The sequence below is a fragment of the Rattus norvegicus genome, chromosome 5 (genome assembly GCF_021556685.1).
Source record: "Rattus norvegicus strain SHRSP/BbbUtx chromosome 5, alternate assembly SHRSP_T2T, whole genome shotgun sequence".
Classification (NCBI taxonomy): domain Eukaryota; kingdom Metazoa; phylum Chordata; class Mammalia; order Rodentia; family Muridae; genus Rattus; species Rattus norvegicus.
Genome location: NC_141538.1, coordinates 143080168 through 143098780, shown reverse-complemented (window position 1 = coordinate 143098780; position 18613 = coordinate 143080168). Strand labels below are relative to the sequence as shown.

The window sequence follows — 18613 nt, the reverse complement described above, 5'->3', positions numbered from 1 at the left end:
GGGGAGGTACTTAAGCATCTATAGAGCAACTAACCGGAATCTAACCTCTTGTTAAAGGGGCTGAGACTCTGTAATTTAAAACCCCATTTTCATTTAATTGGTATCTAAGAGCTAGCTGCCTCTGAAGACTTTTCAATTCCTCTAAGTATGCCAAGGAGGGCGAATGGCTTCAGAACGAAAGGATGGTGTGCTTGCGGCCATAACTTTAAGCAATATCCCATCAGAATTCAGGGGCATTGTTTATGGGATCTCTTCAGCAATACTTACAACCCGGTGATGGGGAGACTGATTACTCAATAAAAATGTCATACAACATCCGAGGCTGCTTCTGAAGACTCACTGAGTGCCTGTAACCAGCTGCCTCGTGCTTTCTGTAGTAAAAAAACCAGCCATAATCCTCGGGCTTAGCTTTATAGAAAGTAGATTTACAGTGCTACTTGACAGAAGTAGATTTGTCTCCGTGGAGGCTGGCAGGGCAGGGGAGATGAACGCTACTGCCCTTGTAGAGGGGCCAAGTTTAGTTCAGCTCCAGAGGATCAGATGCTGTCTTCTGGCCGTGTGGGTGTCAGCACCCAGAAGACATGGGCTCCCACAGACACATACTTATCAAATAAAATGTAAAAGATATGGATTTGGACATATCAACACAAAAAGCATGTGGTCCTGCATGTGTACAAACATGAGATGTGAACAGCAGCAGCAAATAAGGAGGAGTGGGGTGTGCAGACCACCGAGCTAAGCCTCCTACCCGCACCCTCCTACAGGAGCATGCGCAGAAACAATTTAATCCCGCCCTCAGTCGGTCTCCCCTTCCCGGTGCTCAAGGCCCTCTGGCTGACAACATCAGACACTGCCTAGAATAACTTTGGGGCTCTTTCCCATTTAAGTAAGGATGTTTTGTTTAGGGGGGAAGGGGTGTTGATATAGAATCTTACTCAAATGAGGCAGAACGGCCATCACCTTGGGAGAGACGCTTCAGTCTGCCTGACCATCTCTGACCCACAGCAGTTGGTCAGAGCTCCACCACCAGAGAAGAGGACAGGTAAAGGAGCTTTCTTCCTACAGTGAAAACATCCTAGAGCCTACCAAGATCCCCAGCTGAGGCCTACCCAGTGACAGACGGACAGCAGCAAGACCTACCGAAATGGCTTTTCTCCTGTATGGGTTCGAATGTGCTTCCGCAGATCACTGAGTGTGGTGAAGTACTTGCTGCAGCCTTGAGATTCACAGTTAAATGTTTTCCCTGTGTGAAGCCTCTGATGTGCTTTCAACCTGCAAAATGGCCCAGAGAAATGCTCCTTACAGAATGATCCACAGTGTCAGGATCAAGCGCACCAAAACGCCGTCCCAGAGTACACTAGCATCTGAAACTCACCCAAAGAGAATGAAAATGAGCATTAACCAGGGACAGACGCCCTTGGGTTCAAGTCCTGCCCTCGACTACTAGCCAGGACTGTCGGAGCGTCTCTACTATACAATCCTGCCTTTGCGCAGTGCACATATCAGTGTCAGCCATTATTACTTGTCTCACCAAGTATTACCCAGCCCCAACCCTGCTTGGCTGCCAGCATCAAACAGGAGCAGGCACTTTCAGAATGGTATGGTCTTAGCCACTGTTATTTTGCTATTTTGCTTAATATTAATGATTTGTGGAAGACTCGTGACACAAGCATGGAAAAAGACAGATATCAAGTGGGTACCTTCCTACATCTCGGGATAGAAGGCTATCCCAGAGGTTTGTGCCAACTGGAAGACTACTCTATGCCAACTACTAAAATCCCAAGGGCACAATGGCACTCCTCCAGATGCAAATCTACACACAGCTGTGGCAACATTCCCACCCAATCCACGGGCATCTATCTTTAAAGTAGCAAGTTCTGACTGTGCTTCAAACAGGTAAGTGCAGCTATGCTCTTCAAAGTCCCAAAGTCTCCTTGCTGTCATAGGAGAGAGAAAGAGAAAGAGGGAGAGAGAGAGAGAGGGAGAGAGAGAGAGAGAGGGAGAGACCAACCTGTACAGTGTGTTGAATGCCTTCTCACAGCCCTGCACGTCACACTCAAATGGCTTCTCCTTTGTGTGCACTCGCACATGGATCCTGAGGCTGTAGGAGGTGAGGAAGGCCTTGCCACAGCCCTCCTGATTACAGACAAAGGTGTACTCTCCTCGGTGAGTCTTCTGGTGGGTGCGTAGGTTGCCTGCTGTGCTGTAGGTGCGCGGGCATCCCTCAAAGGTGCACTGGTACCGCTTTACCTGACAGAGGACAGGAGACACCTCATCAGTAGGAAAAAAGAACTGCCAGGTCTCACCTCTCCGTCCTGGGACAGGGTCTCACGAAGCACAAGTTGACAGAAAACTTAGCGCCTTAACCTTCTGATCCTCCTGTCCCCACCTTCTGAGCGCTTACATGCATGTAGCACCACACCTAGGCTTTATGTAGCGCTGTGGAGTGAACTCCGGCTTTGTGCACACTAGGCAAGCACTTGACTGAGCTACAACCCAAGCCCTAAGTCTGTCTTTATAAAAGCTGTTGCAGGCAGCTGGAGAGATGGTGCAGCAGGTAAGAGCATGTACTGCTGCTTTGCAGAGGACCAGAATTCCATTCTCTGAATCCGTATCAGGCCGCTCACAACCGCCTGTAACTCCAGCTCCAGGGTCATCTGTCATCTACAGACTCCCCGGGCACCTGCACTTGCTTGTACATATTCACACAGTCATAAACAAACAAGTAACTAAAAATTGTAAAAATAAATTTTTAAAAAATAAGAGTGTTGTAAGAATTAGGAATACTTTCCCAGGTAGTGGTGGCACACGCCTTTAATCCCAGTGCTCAGAAGGCAGAGACAGGTGGATCTCTGTGAATTCGAGGCCAGCCTGATCTACAGAGGGAGTTCCAGGACAGCCAGGGCTATACAAAAAGAACCTGTCTTGACACCACCACAAAAAAAAAAAAAAAAAAAAGGGAAGAAAGACAGACAGACATGTTGGGACCCCTGAGTTGATCTTGGCACAGAGAAGACAAAGTAAAGCCTGGCTAGAGGGACAAAGCCTCAGGGACGAGACAGCCATGCTGTCTCAGAAAGGGTGGTTGATCAAAGAATGGGTGACATTAAGGACAAACAATTTCAAGTGTCAAAGAGAACCTATTTTAGGTTTTATTGTCTCTGTCACTATGCAAGCCTTGCCCTGCATGTTATAAAAGTAGTCAGAGACAAATGACCAAACACCGCCATATCCCAAAACCTTAAATGTCCATAAATGGACACTAAGGTTTGAGTTTTATATAATTTTCATGTTATGAAATATTATTTTGATTTTTAAAAGAAGCAATAAAAATCCAAGAATTAGGCAGGAGCACAGCTCAGTGGGTAGAGCACTTTCCCAGCATACAGGAAGCCCTGGTTCTATCTCTATAAGACATACATAAACTGGGTGTGTCAGCAATCTTGGCACTTAGGATCAGAAGTTCAAGGTTGGCCAGGTGTGGTTACACACACCCTAAACCCAGCTTGGGTGGCAGAGGCAGAGGCAGAGGCAGAGGCAGATGGGTTTCTCTAAGTTTGATGTCAGTCTGGTTAACCTGAAGAGGTCCAAGTCAATCAGGGCTATACAATGAGATCCTGCCTCAAAAACAAACTAATAAATTCAAGGTCATTCTGTTATCATAACTACACAGGAAATTTGAAACCAGTCTGGGTTACCCAAGAGCTTTTCTTTAACAATGTAAAATCTGAATGAGGCCAGAGCTGTGGTTCAGTATTAGTCTAGCATGCTTGAGGTCCCGGGTTCAACTCTTACAGAAAACAACAAATAAAAAACCACTCTCAGGAGCTGAGCAGTTTCTCTGTGGTTAAGAGCGCACACTGCTGTTGCAAAGGAACCGTGGGCAGGTCCTGGACTCTGAAGCCTGTGCCCTCAGCAGATGCTCACACACACAGACATAAAAAATTAAAAATTAGCCAAACGTGGTGGGAGGCAGAGGCAGGCGGATCTCTGAGTTTGAGGCCAACCTGGTCTACAGAGTGAGTTCTAGGACAGCCAGGGCTACACAGAGAAACTCTGTGTTGACTCCCCTTCCCCCAATGAACCAAACAAACAACTCAACAACCCCCATCCCTCCTCAAACAGCATTCTTACTTATCCCTAGAGCAGAGTGTTCTCACCCTTCCTAATGCGGTGACCCCTTTAATACATGTAGTTCTCTTCATGTTGTGGTGACCCCCAACGATAAAATTATTTTCATTGCTACTTCATAACTGTAATTTTGCTATTTTATGAACCATAATGTAAATATCTGTGTTTTCCAATGGTTTCGGGCAACCCCTGTGAAAAGGTTTGCCGACCACCAAAGGGGTCGAGGTCGGTCCACAGGTTGAGAACCATTGTTCTAGTGCCATATGAAAATAAGCTTGAGGGGTTGGGGATTTAGCTCAGAGTTAGAGTGCTTGCCTAGCAAGCACAAGGCCCTGGGTTCGGTCCCCAGTTCTGAAAAAAAGAAAAGGAAAAAAAAGAAAAAAAGAAAAAAAAGAAAAAAAAAAGAAAAAAAAAAAAGAAAATAAGCTTGGTTTAAACAGGATCGAGCCTGTCAGCTAGTTGGCTAGATAGGGAAGGGAGGGCCCCTGACTCCTTCCTTCTAACCGACCCCTCTCCTCCTTTCCTCTCTCCCTCTCTCCAACTGCTAAGAGGACCTCAAATAAGTGCTTGTTCATGTACTGACGGTGAGCCTCTCACAGCCACACAGGTCACATTCTGTAGTCCACTCAGACGGATGTCTTGGTGCCTAGTTTTGAAGTCATTGCCAGAACAATTCTAAAACAAAGCTCCATCCACATGGCCTCTCCCCACATAAGAGTCACAATGCCTACCAGGATAGTCAGGGTATTCCTAAGACCCTCCGATGCTTTCTGTTTCTCACACAACTCAGGACCTAGGAGAGCAGAATGTCCAACCTAGAGCTGCTCGCCACAGCACACTGGTCCTCTGAGAGCCTCAATTCCTACCTCTTCGCCTGTGATCTCTCCCTTCACTGGAAATGTCTAGTTCCTTTCTTGGCTTCCTCCCAAGACTCTTCCTTTAATTCAAGTCTCCCGACCTCCCAGGTCCTCCATAACCTCTCATGTCCACACAACAGCGCCCTTCTATAAAGGCCAGTATTATATATCTTTACCAGGAACCTGACACTTGGCTCACATTGGTAATTATCCCCTCATGAATATGTACCAACTTCACCAACGGAAACTTCAAAACTATCACTGAAGGGGGAAGACCAGGGACGGTCTCCGTCATAAGGTCCATCACAGTGATGGGAGATAAGAGCAGAATTCCATTCTTCAGTTGCCACAGCAGCCGACAACTTTGTAAGAGACGACAGAGGCAATGGAATGCCCCTCTCACCGCTGCCCTGCTCCCATCTGAATTCCAATTCAGTCCCCCATTGGCCATTTCTTCCCCAAGGGCCCCTCCCTGACTGGTCCTCAGCTCCAGGTCCCGGTGTGCAGGCCTGCTTCTCCTAGGCTCTCACAGCTTCCTGGGCCACTAGCCCTCTAAATCTGGGGGATCTGCATTCATGGGCTTAGCCAATTATGGACTGAAAATACTTACAATTAAAAAAAGGAGTGTCTGTGCTGAATATATATGGAGCTGCCTTTGATTCCCTAAACAATGTCTAAAGCATCTGTATTGCATCAAATGCATCGTGAGTAAGCTAAGCTAACAGAAGTATACAGAGGGCCAACAGCGAGATGGCTCATTATAGACGCTGTCAAGACCAATCCTTGGGACACATGTAAAAGTGAAGAAAACAAACCCACAAAGTTGACCTCTGACCTCTGCATGTGCTTACACACAAATAAATGTTTTAAATATTTAAAGTATATAAGAGAATGTACACAGGCTACATGCAAACACTGTAATCCCTTTACATAAGAAGGCTGAGTATCATAGAGCGCTTGCCTAGAAAGCGCAAGGCCCTGAATTCGGTCCTCAGCTCCGGAAAAAAAAAAAAGAAAGGAAAAAAAAAGAAGGCTGAGTATCCATGTATGCTTGAGAAGCAGTATTTCCAGAAATAATCACCAGCAAAGAGATACCAACCACCTTTTCTTTAAAATACAAAATACAACTAAGATGCAATAATTTCCATTATACTTACTGAATTAAATAAATGAATGACTGCTTCCTATCTCAACTTAAATTGCCTGACAGCAGGGACTATAACTACCTTGCTCACTGACAACTTCAGAGACTAGCCTTGTGAAGAAGTGGCACTCACTCCATTTATATTTTGAATGAATGAATGAAACAAACGCAGCAAGCCTTACTGCTAGCAAAGTAGTGACAGACTCTTAGGTGATGGGCTGGGGAGACGTTTAGTGGGTGAGGTTTGCTGTGCTGTGCAGTTGAGAAGCCCAGAGTTCAGATGGTAGACCCACAGACAAGCCTCATGGCCACCATGTAATCTCAGGACTCTGTAGACAGAGACGAGATGATTGCCGGGATAGACAGCTAACTGGACAAGCTGCACTCAGTGAGCTCAAGCCTCAATGAGAGATGCTGTCTCAGTAAAGTGCAGAGTGATGAAGGAGGACACTGGACATCAACTCTAGGCATGTGGACTTATACATGTACAGCATACCCCGCCAGTGTGACTATGTGTGTATAGCATGCCCCGCCATTCATATACATATGTAAGCAAACCCCAAGACTATCGTGCAGGAAAGGAAGTTCTGAGTAGGATGCCAGCTGGGTCAAACGTAGCAAGGACCACCAGTTGATAAGCCCTCAGTCTCCCTGCCACAGCACTAGCATGGGAACAGCAAGGCAGTGGCCAGAATGTGAGCAGTCAGCCAACTATGCTTTCAAGAAATCTTGGCAGATTAGAAAGGGAAGAGGCCAAGTGAGGAAAACACACGGACTGGAAGGGTACTGAAAGGTACGCAGGACACAGTTATGGGGGGGAGGGGGTAGCACTCAGGAGAATGACTGAGGCAGGAGGACTGATACAAGTTCAAGACCAGCCTGGGCTACATAGCAAAAATCCTATCTCAAAAAAAAAAAGTTTAAAAAAAAGTGGTGTTAGGTACTAGATACCTTTTCTCCCTATAATAAACTGAATTCTCAACTTCTCATTTTATCTGGAAATAACAAATGGACATCACATTGAGTAGCTTTCAGAATTATTTTAAAGGAGCTACAAATTTCACACAAAGGGAAATCTAGACCTCCTCAAACGGGATCAGAGCAGGAAGTTGAAAGAAAAATTGTAGTGTTGTCATGGCTACAAAGATATATTACAACATCATGTAACTTTAAATGAGACTGAAAGTTATCATTTATGGATTTGAAGAATTGTGTTCCAGAATTATACTGTGTTTGGTGCCACCACCACCACCAACAACAAAGGCCCTTGCTGTCAAAAGGTGAATTAGGGCAGGCAAGAACACAGCCTAAGGAGCTACGCTGATATAGCTATTGACACAGGGCAATAGACAGACACAGGACCTGAGGCTTGGGCTACAGCAAGCTTATCTACGGAGGAGATGCCCAGCTGAATCCAAAGACTTCAGGGAAGGGTCACATATGGACCGTCTGCTTGTCAAAATGAATGACAGTATCTGTCATGGGAACATGTCACTGGAGACTCCACTGGACATGAAGAAAACTCGTTTCTCAAAGAACCTTCAAATTGAAGCCTGACTTAAACTTTCCCGGTGGCTTCAGAGAGCTGTGGGGGACTCTGCTAAAGAGCACAGAGATGCCTGGGTAAGTTCGCCAAGCATCGAGTATAATGAATGTCCAGGAGGCATTAGGGCTGAGATTTGCAGAGTGTTCTGAATGGCTCTGAAACAGCAACATTCAGTGAGGATGATCACAGAGCTCAGGTGACAGGAGCAAAGGAGGGCAGGTGCCGTGCAGGCAAGCTCCAGCAGAAAAGAACTTCAGATGACAAAGCTCACCAAAGTTAGAGCGAAAAATGCCTAGACTGCTAGAAGAGAAAGGGAGTCGGAAGGAACTCAACTCTACACAGGACAATAAAGAGAGGGACTTCTGTGCCCAGAGCAGACAAACACTTATAAATAAATGATTGGCTGGTGGTTAAAGCTACAGAACCCACTTTCCTCACTGAGTGTGCTGGTGCAAGTCTTTGATCCCAGGATTCAAAAGGCAGATGCAGAAGCAGGAGAACTGCCCTAACTTTGAGGTTAGACTGGTCTTGATGGCAAGTTTCAGGCTAGCAATGGCTGTACTATAGCAAGATCTTGTCTCAAAAAAGGAGAAACAAAAAGACCAACAAAAAGGGGCTGGAGAGATGGCTCAGAGGTTAAGAGCACCGACTGCTCTTCCAGAGGTCCTGAGTTCAATTCCCAGCAACCACATGGTGTCTCACAACCATCTGTAATGGGATCTGATGTCCTCTTCTGGTGTATCTGAAGACAGCTACAGTGTACTTATATATAATAAATGAATAAATTTTAAAAAAAATTGAAAAAAATTAAAAAAAACCCTAGGGGAGGAAATATCAAACTCTGTTCTTTTTTTCTCCATCACTAGTGACGTCCTGTCCCTTCTCCCCACAGCAAATCTGCTCCCCATAATAGCACTGACTTCTATCCCAAATGGACAGTTCTCAAAACACAAGTCCAAGTGCTCTGAACAATCCCCTCTCTTCAATGCCCACTAGAGCTGAATTCACCCATCCATCACTCCCTAGGGCTGCTTTTACCCCTCACCCCTCCATCTATGCAGAACTGAGGACACCCTCTTGCTCTTTCATTTCTCAGCCCTGTTATCAGCGAGTGTCACCTTTGTAGCACTGGTGTGTTATCCTAAGAAGCACTGACTTCAGCATCAGACAGTTCTCCGTTCAAAAGAAGGTGGAGTGTGCTTATGGGGTACGTGCAGGAGGGTGTGTGCACTTGTGCAAGAGCATTCACAAGACAGAGGTTGACATCAGGTATTGTGCTCTATCTTGCTCTATCTTATGTCTTTACAGACAGAGTTTTACTATGTATCCCAGGCTAGCCTCAAACAGAGATCCACCTGGTTCTGCCTCTAAGTGCTGGGATTAAAGACATGTACCACAATAGCAGGCCTCCATGTTATTTTCTGAGCCAGTGTCTCTCACTGAATCTGAAGTTCTCAGACCCTACAGTCAGAGAACTCGAAAGGATCCTGTTTCTGCCTCCCAACACTGGGAATATACCAGCTAGTTGTTTCTACGCTTCGATTTTCTTCTTCTGTAAAATGCGGACCAACAGTGTCTATTCTATGGTTGTTAAAAGGGTGAACTATCAGAGTTATATTTAAGCCTTCACTTTTAGCCATGGGATCTCGGTGCCCTTCAGTGGCCTGGTACCGAGGAAATGAAAGAAGCCAAGAAGGAGGGCAAATGATTACTTGTAGCAAGGACTGGTTGGTGTTCACTGCCCTCTGCTTAAGGACCACAAACACCCTCATTTTATAACACAGTTAAAAGCTTGGTCAGACGGCTCATCTGAAGATATGGAAAGGAAATTCCAGTACAACAACCCCATACTACAGAGTGAGTTCAAAGCCAGTCAGATCACATTTGTATAAAAATAAAATGTTTTAAAGAGGAACTAGAGAGATGGCTAAGTAGTTAGGAGGACTGACTGCTCTTCCAGAGGAACCAGGTTCAATTCCCAGCGCCTACACAGTGGCTTTCAACAGGCTGTAACTCTAGTTACAGGACATCAGGTGTCTTCTGCCTCCACATGAACTAGGTATAGACATTCATGCAGGCAAAATACTCATACATATAAATAAATTTAAATTAAAAACAAAAAAGATAACTGGAGGTACAGTATAGAGCCCTGGCCAAGCATCATCTGACCCCAGGCTCAATTCCCTGCTTCCCCCAAACAAAAACCAAAAGACATACAAACAACCCATCAGTTAGTAATGCTAATACAGAAGTCCAGCTTATTAGATTTGGCTACCAAGTGTCTGTGAGCTCTCCTAGAACCCAATCACACCTCCCACCTCCATTGCCCTCTTTTAGGACAGAGTCTCAAACTAGCCTTGAACTATGTAGTCCAGACTGGCTTTGGTAGTCGTCTGTCTCTGCCTCCTCAGTGCTGGAATTCAAAGACGCCTGCCTCCAAACACTATTTACAGCTTGTCTCGAGAACATGCTTCCCAAAACTGTTCTAGCAAAGAGGCTGACATACCTAACCTTTCTCAAACTGGAGATTCTCCGAACCTCTGGGAACAGGTGAGAGAAAGAGAGGACACACAACTCAACAACTGGACCAGACGTGGTGCCTGGCGTCTGAGGTACACCGATGCACATTTCATAGTACATAAATCTCACTCAATCTTCACAGGACGACGCAGTGGGGTATTTTTATTTCCATTTTACAAGTGAGGAAGGAGAGCAGCCTGTCTGCGGTTACACAGCTAGCATACACTAGAGCACAAAGATGAGAACAAAGCCGAAATCATCTTTCATTTTTGGAAAAGCTTGATTTAAATAAGGAGAGAGAACTAAAATTCAAGTACTTCCTCCCATTCTTTGACGAATAAGATGTCAGCAGTACCTAATACAGTCCATGTAAAATATCAGCTTAAGACCCAGAACTCTTACGGTACAAACTTTAAAAACCGGTGTGGCACAAAACCAACATGTCCCTCTGCCAGGTCAGAGGCCCTCTGTGACAGGCCCGAGAGACAAACAGCATGCTACCATGGAGGAGACACGTTGACGAACTGGCTTCACCTGGTGGCACAGGGCACTACCATTCTGCTCTGGACTCCAACAGAGCCACATGGAGCCACCAGCCCGCCCTGCCGTTCTCCGAGTGCTGGTGGGTTATCAGTACTGACATTTGGCAAAAGCTGGCTAAGTCAAACCTGGGAGGGAAATGAATGGATCCTCAGCACTGCACTTGCAGTCTGTGACAGGTTCTTCCGTCCTACTTCTGAATGGCAATCCTGTGGGAGCTGAACAGGGAGCTGTGAAGAAATGTAACTGTGGTGTGCAGTGGAAGGTGGGCGGCTCCACTCCAGCACAGCCCAACGCCCTGGCGGCTGAGCACATGACTCCACTCCCCTCTGACTGCCACTGAGGAACAAGACTGGAATCAGTCCTCACACAAAGGACAAACTGTCAAAAGGCTCTGGACACTAGAGTCAGCACCCCCCCCCCCCCTTTGTTTTGCTTCCTTTTGTTTTCTTGGGACAGGCTTTCTTCTTGTAACCCAGCAGGCCGGAAAGTAACCCGTAGCACAGCACAGCCTCAAACTCATGGCAAGCCCCTGCCTTAGCCTCAAGGGGCTGGCATTATGGACACAAGGCATGCCACTTCTAACCCATTTATTCTTACTTAAAATCTGTCAGGCTGAGCTGGAGAGATGGCTCAGCGGTTAAGAGCCCCGACTGCTCTTCCAGAGGTCCTGAGTTCAAATCCCAGCAACCACATGGTGGCTCACAGCCATCTGTAATGAGATCCAATGCCCTCCTCTGGTGTGGCTGAAGACAGCGACAGTGAAGACAGCCAACAGTCTACTCATATACATTAAATAAATGTTTAATAAAAAAACCTGTCAGGCTAAGCAAATCTACCCACGAGTGCTGGCTCACACCTTTCACCCTAGTACTGGGAAGCTGAGACAAGGAGAATCTTTGTGAGCTTGAGGCCAACCTGGTCTACACAGCAAGCTCCAGGACAACCAGATTTAGAGAGACCCTGTCTCAAAAGACAACAAACAAACCTCCACCAAAACAAACAAAAGTTTTAATCTAAAATTTAAAAAAAAAGAGAGAGAGAGGACGAGGAGGAAGAGGGAGGAAGAGGAGGAGGGGGGGAAGGAGGAGGAGGACTAGCAATCCAATCTCTCAATACCTAGGAGCACAATTCAGAGAGCACGGCACCTGCTTCTTGCTGTTTCCTTAGTGTGCAGTTGGCTTACCGACTGCTTTATTATTGTTTCATTATGCTTGGCATAGTTAGGGCATCATGGAGAATGTCTGGCCTATGAGCCCTCCCAACTATTTAGCAGAAGAGACAGGAAGGTTGGTAACAGAGGAGGTAAGCAGGCAACAGGATGGACAGTTCTTGGCAGGTTCTCTGGAAGAACAGAGATGCCTGAAAGTTTGAGGAACCATGAACCACTCGAACCCATCAGAGGAACAGCTGCTTAGCAACCTGGAGGGGGAAGCTCTAAAGTTTATGGGTGGTGTTTGAAAAGAAAGACAATGTTTTGATGGAACCTCTCAAAGCTACCAATCAATAAGGAGAACCCATTTTGAAAAGGAAGAATCAGGGTGCCCAGAGGTCCTGTGGTAGTTAGAAATGGTATGTGTATGTGGCAAGGTTCTGGTTGGCTTGGTTTTTGCGCAAGACAAGCATGATGAAAAATAACAATAATAAAGCAATCAATAAAGCCATCTGCACACTAATGGAGACAGAGGAACAATCAGGGATAAACAGGAAAGTCAGGCTAACACCTGACTCAGAAACTAAGCTGCTTAGGAAGCCAAGAAGACTGAGGAGTTATCAAAGGGTTCCATTTCTCCAGAGCAGTGCCTGTGAATGTGTGCAGCAAAAAGGTCAGGCTTAAAACAGGCTCCAGGGCCAAGAGCGGTTAAAGATCGTGCAGCTGTTATTGGTAAACATGGCCTCCTCAGGCTGACTAAGTGGATTTGGAAGCCAAAAAAAAAAAAAAAAAGCACTGTCAATCAATGACTAAAGTAAGAGTGTGCTTCTGGAAGGCAAGCCTGAATGTTTGGCCTCCAGAGACTAGGGCCACAGCTGCTGCTCCTTCCTGATACCCATGGCAGCCCCAAACCTACCAAGCCTGACACCAGTTTACAAACTGGGCCAAAGGTTCTTTTTTTTCTTGGTTCTTTTTTTCAGATCTGGGGACCGAACCCAGGGCCTTGTGCTTCCTAGGTAAGCGCTCTACCACTGAGCTAAATCCCCAGCCCCGGGCCAAAGGTTCTTATCTCTCATCGCAGACCTCAAGAGACGGCTGTGAGTCTGAGGCCATCCCTAGGCTGCAGGGTTAAGGACCCAACTCAAAGAAGTCTAGCTTATAGAATCTTCTACCTAGATCTCACGTAGAAGATGTTAAAATTGAAGAAGGGAAGATAGTCACTGGCAACAAGTTCATACCATCCTTGATCCTGCCCTGTTCATGATTAAATTGCCTGAAGAAACCATTTGGGCACACCAGGCTTGCAAACAGAAGCAGCTAATTGGTAAGGAGCACAAAACAGGAAAGGGACAGCTAATATCAGATTGCATAATCCCTCCCCCATCTTCTCTTTTGCCTAGGTCAGCATTCCTCAAAAACAAACAAACAAACACCGTGCTCTACTAGTCCCCTGGAAAACGTTTTATAGCATTAGCTTATAGCATTTAGAAAAGTCTCTATTTTCTTCTTTCTTAGTTATGACCAAACCAAACGTAATAAATTCTGATAAGTTATGAAGTAGTATGGTTCTACTTAACATTTCTCAAATATGGGTTCATCATGAACACTTGTACAGTAATCATTAACTGAAGGTGGCCTAAAGCTGGGTCCCAAACTTTTGAGGTTTTACTTAATTAACTTATTATTAGTTTAGAGACAGGGTAGCCATAGCTGGCCAGGAAATTCATATGCCTCGGCCTCCCCAGAGCTGGGATTAAAGGCCTGAGCCACCACACCCAGCTCAAACTTTCTAAACTTAAAAAAAGTTTCAATGCCTGTGCTTTTTTTCTACCAAGTATAAAACTTTAAAAGAAGAGCTGGAGAGATGGCTCAGTGGTTAAGGGCATTGATTGCTTTTCCAGAGGTCCTGAGTTCAATTCCCAGCAACCACATGGTGGCTCACAACCATCTATGATGGGATCTGATGCCCTCTTCTGATGTGTCTGAAGACAGTGACAGTGTACTTATATAGAATAAATAAATCTTACAAAACAAAACAAAAACTTCACACTTCCTGCTTCCTGTTCTCTCATCCCAGCTCACTTCTCCCTCATTCAAACACTCTGCACCCTGGGCTTGACTGAAGGCTGTTTCAAAATGTGAGTGGCAACCGAGATGGAACTATCTCCTACGGCTCCTCAGTCCCTCTTCAGGCCACACAGGAAGTCAGCCTTCCTGACCCAGAGTCCAGAACAGCACACTCCACCCACCTCCTGGAATACTGTTATCTCTCTCCAGCCCCTAGCGCCTCCCTCATTCACGCTGCTGCCCCACGGAATTGAGGATCTGTCATTTCCTTGACCTCAGACCTACATCCCAGTGGGTCTCACCTTCTGTTCCTAACTCCCAAGGGCTAAAGACGAGCGAAACAAACTTACTCATTTCCCTGAGAACTTCCCTCTTCTTGACCCAATTCTTGTTAACAGACTTACTCACCGTTAAGACGGGGGAGGTAAGGAGTGGAAGAGCCGCTCTGTCTTCAGCATGCAGCCCGGGCATGTCTGAAGTAATCTACCACGGTAGGCTCTTCACCTACTCATCAACCCAGCAACTCAACACATTGAGGGGAAAAAAAATCTCTGAGAAAGGCTCTCACTGTGTTGCCCTGGGTGGCCTTGAACTCAGAGATCAACTTGCCTCTGCCTCCTGAGTGCCCAGATGGAAGATGTGTGCCGCCACACCTAGTCAGTCCTCAAGGAAAGACTCATCACGGGGTTAGACTAAAATCTAGGATTGGCTTTTGCCTCAGGGCTCCTTATGCAAATTCCAACAGGATACTAAGCTCCTCCAGTCTTAGGTTCTTTCCTTCATCAGTTAGATGAAACCCAAGTGTCTTCTAGCAGGCCATTAAGTCTTAGCTTTTTTTGCCTCCCAGGTCCCTGCCCCCTGCCAGGGCACTCCTTCTAAAATGTTACTGGTTTTGTTTTGGTTTTGGTTTTGGTTTTAGAAACAGGGTCTTACTATATAGTTTTGGTGGTCCTGGAACTATGTAGACCAGGCTGGCCTCAAACTCACAGAGACTTAACTGCCTCTGCTTCCCAAGTGCTGAGACTAAAGGCGTGCACTATTCCGCCTGGCTCTAAAATGATACTCAAACCACATTGCTCCTGACTCCCAAATCCTCAAGTCTCCCACTGCTTCTAAAACAGCATGAACCATCAACAAGCTCTCATTGCTGTCTGGATTTGGAACTTTGTTGTCTTTCCATCCGTATTCCCTGCTCCTCTCTGCATTCTAGTCCAAGGGTTGACAATTACAGCCAGTAAGTCTATTTTGGCCAGCATGCATGGTTACATTTATCTTTTTGTTTTACTGTGGTGTCGGAAATGGAACCCAGGGCCTTGTGGCATGATATCCCGACTAACTCCACCCCCAGCCCACTTCTGCACTGTCTATGACTGAGACTGTGTTATAATGGAAGAGTTGCAACAGAGACCACATAGTCTGTAAGGACAAGAACATTTACTATTAAGCTCTGCAGAAAAGTGTGGTGTATGCCTGTAATCCCAGCACAAGGGGAGCAGGAGGATTGACACTTAAAAAAAAAAAAAAAGCCTGCAGTGCATAGCAAGACTGTTTCAAAACAGAAAGCAAAACATATGCATTAACTCTGTTTTAAGGGGGATGCTCCCTGAAAGGGACCTCCGCTTTCTACCTCCCTTTCTCTATTCATGTTGCCTCCATCTCTGAGAAATACTCATGCCAGCTTTTCTCAAAACTGAACACATTTTTAAGACCACCTTGAAGCCTTGCCTAACCACACAGCACCCAAATACAGCCCTGGCACCCTTCGTGTCTACCACCTTAGGATTCACACCACAGCCACCAGGTATTTCTGCCTCTATCCTGTAAATCACCATCACCTGCAGCACCTTCCTCGACAGGACGCTTGTGAGGCCAGTGCATGCCTGTAATCCTAGCACTAGAAAGGGGAAGGCAGGAGATCTGGAGTTCAAGGTCAACCTTAACCACACAGAAAACTGGAAGCCAGCTTGGGATACATGAGACAGACATCTTAAAAAGAACACACCAACAACAGAGTCAGCTGAAGGCAGGTGAACCCCTAAAAGCTTGCATACTGGTTGAAACCAACAAGAAAAGGTCAGTATGGAGACACTCCAAAGGTTTACAAGCCTGTCTAGCGGCGCCAGCACACGACCTGACAGCTGAGCCCATGATAATGCAGAACAGGGTTCTCTCTCCAAGCTCTGCAGACATATGGGTAAGTATTTGTCAGAGATTGTCCTGCGTGTTACAAAATGTCTAACAGCATCTTTAGCCCTACCTAGGGATTCCAGTTAGCACCTCCCTATTGTGACAATCCAATGTCTCCTGAGGGGAGAACTGCCCTTGGCTGAGAACCACTCTTCTAGAGGTTTCCAAGCACAAGCCAACAGTGAGATGTTGATAATAAAACACAGATGACAGTCATTGTAGTTCAGTGTCCAGATGAAGAGAGAGATAAGAACCACTCGATTGGCCAGGCTGACTCACTCTTGGGAGATTATGCTCAACTCTGGATTTTAAAAGGACTTTGGAAAGCTGGAATTCCTTCAGTTAAAGGCAACCAAACTGATGAAAGGCTGGGGGGAAATGCCATCAGAAAGATATTAGAGTGTAGATGGCCAGCTTGTATAAAAACCAGGACAGGACCTTTAAGTATGTGAGGTTACCTCACAGAAGAACAGCTCTCAGGACAGAACTGGAGGCTGGAGTAGTACACAAAGGCAGACTTTAGTCCTGTACGAGTAAACACTTCTTAGCTATCAGAGCAGGCCAACAAATGGACTGGGCTGAGCTGCAAAACCCTGTGCTCTTGCCACTCGGAAATGTTCAAGCACAGACCAGAGAAGAGAGCCAGCGAGGCTGCAGAGACCACTCTACCCACTGGGAGGGAGGGCATGATGGTCTCGCTAAGGTATTTACAGCTCTGAGGTATTTATTTACTTATTCATTTATTTGCAGTACTAGTGCTCAATCCCTTGTGAGGGAGGCAGGCGTTTCACCCTAACTAAAGCCTTCGCACTGAGATTCTAAGGTTAAAAAAAGCAAATGTCATGAGTAAGCCATTTGTACAAGCTGTACGTAATTTCAAACCTTCATTGCATCAAAAAAAAAAGGAAAATATTTCCTCAAGAAATTAAACCTATTTCTGCTTGGTGGTACCTGACATTAGTCCTCAGCACTGTAACTGACAGTAACCTGGATTTTTCAAATTAACTTGCAGTAGTCCCTGGATGATGCTTACCACTCACTACCTTTAAGCCATGTCATTTCTTTCATTCAAATGCACATCTACAATCTGTAAAGTGCTTTACAGTTTCTACGCTCTCCTGAAATGTACTACGTCACCCACAGTTCCTGAACATGAATGTGACGACCTTTAGCTAACCTGATCTCATTTGTGGTTTCTTGCCTGGATTATAAAAATTTCCCTTTACTATCCATTAAATACTCTCTAAATTAACAAAGCGTATTCCTACAGGCATCTCCAAAACAAATCACGTATAGCCAGTTCTATTATTACACACAAATCTAGTCACTTGACTATCAGAGAAGCCATGCTGTTACTTTCACAGTATAAACATGAATTCACTTTGGTGAAATTTCTACTTTATTTATGATTTGGAGAGGAACATCTGAGATATTACAATGCAGTATTCCTCAATTACAATGTGGCCATACAATCAAAAGCTCTAGAAAGCAGTCACAACAAAACAGGAAGCGGATGTGCTGTTGAGCGGCATGACTACAGAAGGCTCTTAGCCCAGGAGCTCCTTTAACCCCCAGTTAAAACTGCCAGCGCGCTGCAGAAGGAGCTGCCCCAAAGCCACACCGGGCCCTCATTTGCGGCTTTACTTACTTCTTTCCGTTTCGTTTCAGGACATTCCGACTGCAGAGTAAGAGTCGCGCCTTCAATGTTTCTTGGCATGGGCGTGGAACCAGGGTTTATAGTCAAATGAATCTGATCTGGTGAGATAATGTGTTGTACGTAACCCTGGGACATTGCTTCCTGATCTATTAGGAAGCCCTCTTCACCTTCCACCAGAAAAGGCAAGTGTTCTCCACACTGTACATCGTCTTCATCATCCTCCAAAGTGCCAGGGTCCTGTTCTATGAGAACAGTGGTCCTATCATAAACAGTTCCAGATGAGGAAGGCACCAGTCCGTTGTCATCCACAAACCTGAGCATCTTGTCATGCGGGGTTAGGTCATCTTCCTCTCCCTTAAAGAAGATGATGTTGTCGTCTGGACTGTGTTCCCCCATGGTTCACTTGTGCTCAGCCCAATTGTGAGAAATGAAAAGGTAATGGCCTTTCTGCAACAGATAACACCAGAGTTAGAACCATAGCACAAGACTCACCTACATCCTTTTTTTTTTTTTTTTTTTTTTTTGGTTCTTTTTTTTTGGAGCTGGGGACCGAACCCAGGGCCTTGCACTTCCTAGGTAAGCGCTCTACCACTGAGCTAAATCCCCAGCCCCTGACTCACCTACATCCTAAAGTCATCCTTATGGTTCACTTTCCCTCAGTTTAACGAGCAAACCAAAGTGCTAACTGATCCCAGACCTTGGGAGGCATAGGCAGGCAGGCCTTTGTGAGTTCCAGGCCAACCAGGGTTAGTGGTAAGACTCTGTCTCAAAACAAAAAGACAGAGAGCAATCCAGGCCTAGGAATGGTGAT

The 18613-nt window shown here is 45.7% G+C and overlaps 1 protein-coding gene across 5 annotated transcripts in view; it reads right to left on the bottom strand.

Annotated features, from left to right (window-relative positions):
• Nucleotides 1-18613, bottom strand: part of Mtf1 (metal-regulatory transcription factor 1) — a 46622-nt gene that overhangs the window by 26321 nt on the left and 1688 nt on the right. For all 5 annotated transcript variants that reach the window (XR_015619882.1, NM_001108677.1, XM_087549971.1 and 2 more), the window contains 3 exon segments: nt 17794-18249; nt 2012-2250; nt 1141-1272 (listed from right to left, as the gene is read on the bottom strand). Coding sequence is in view for 4 of the 5 variants with exons in the window: in NM_001108677.1 (NP_001102147.1) it covers nt 1141-1272; nt 2012-2250; nt 17794-18198 (776 nt within the window). In the remaining variant the exon portion in view is untranslated.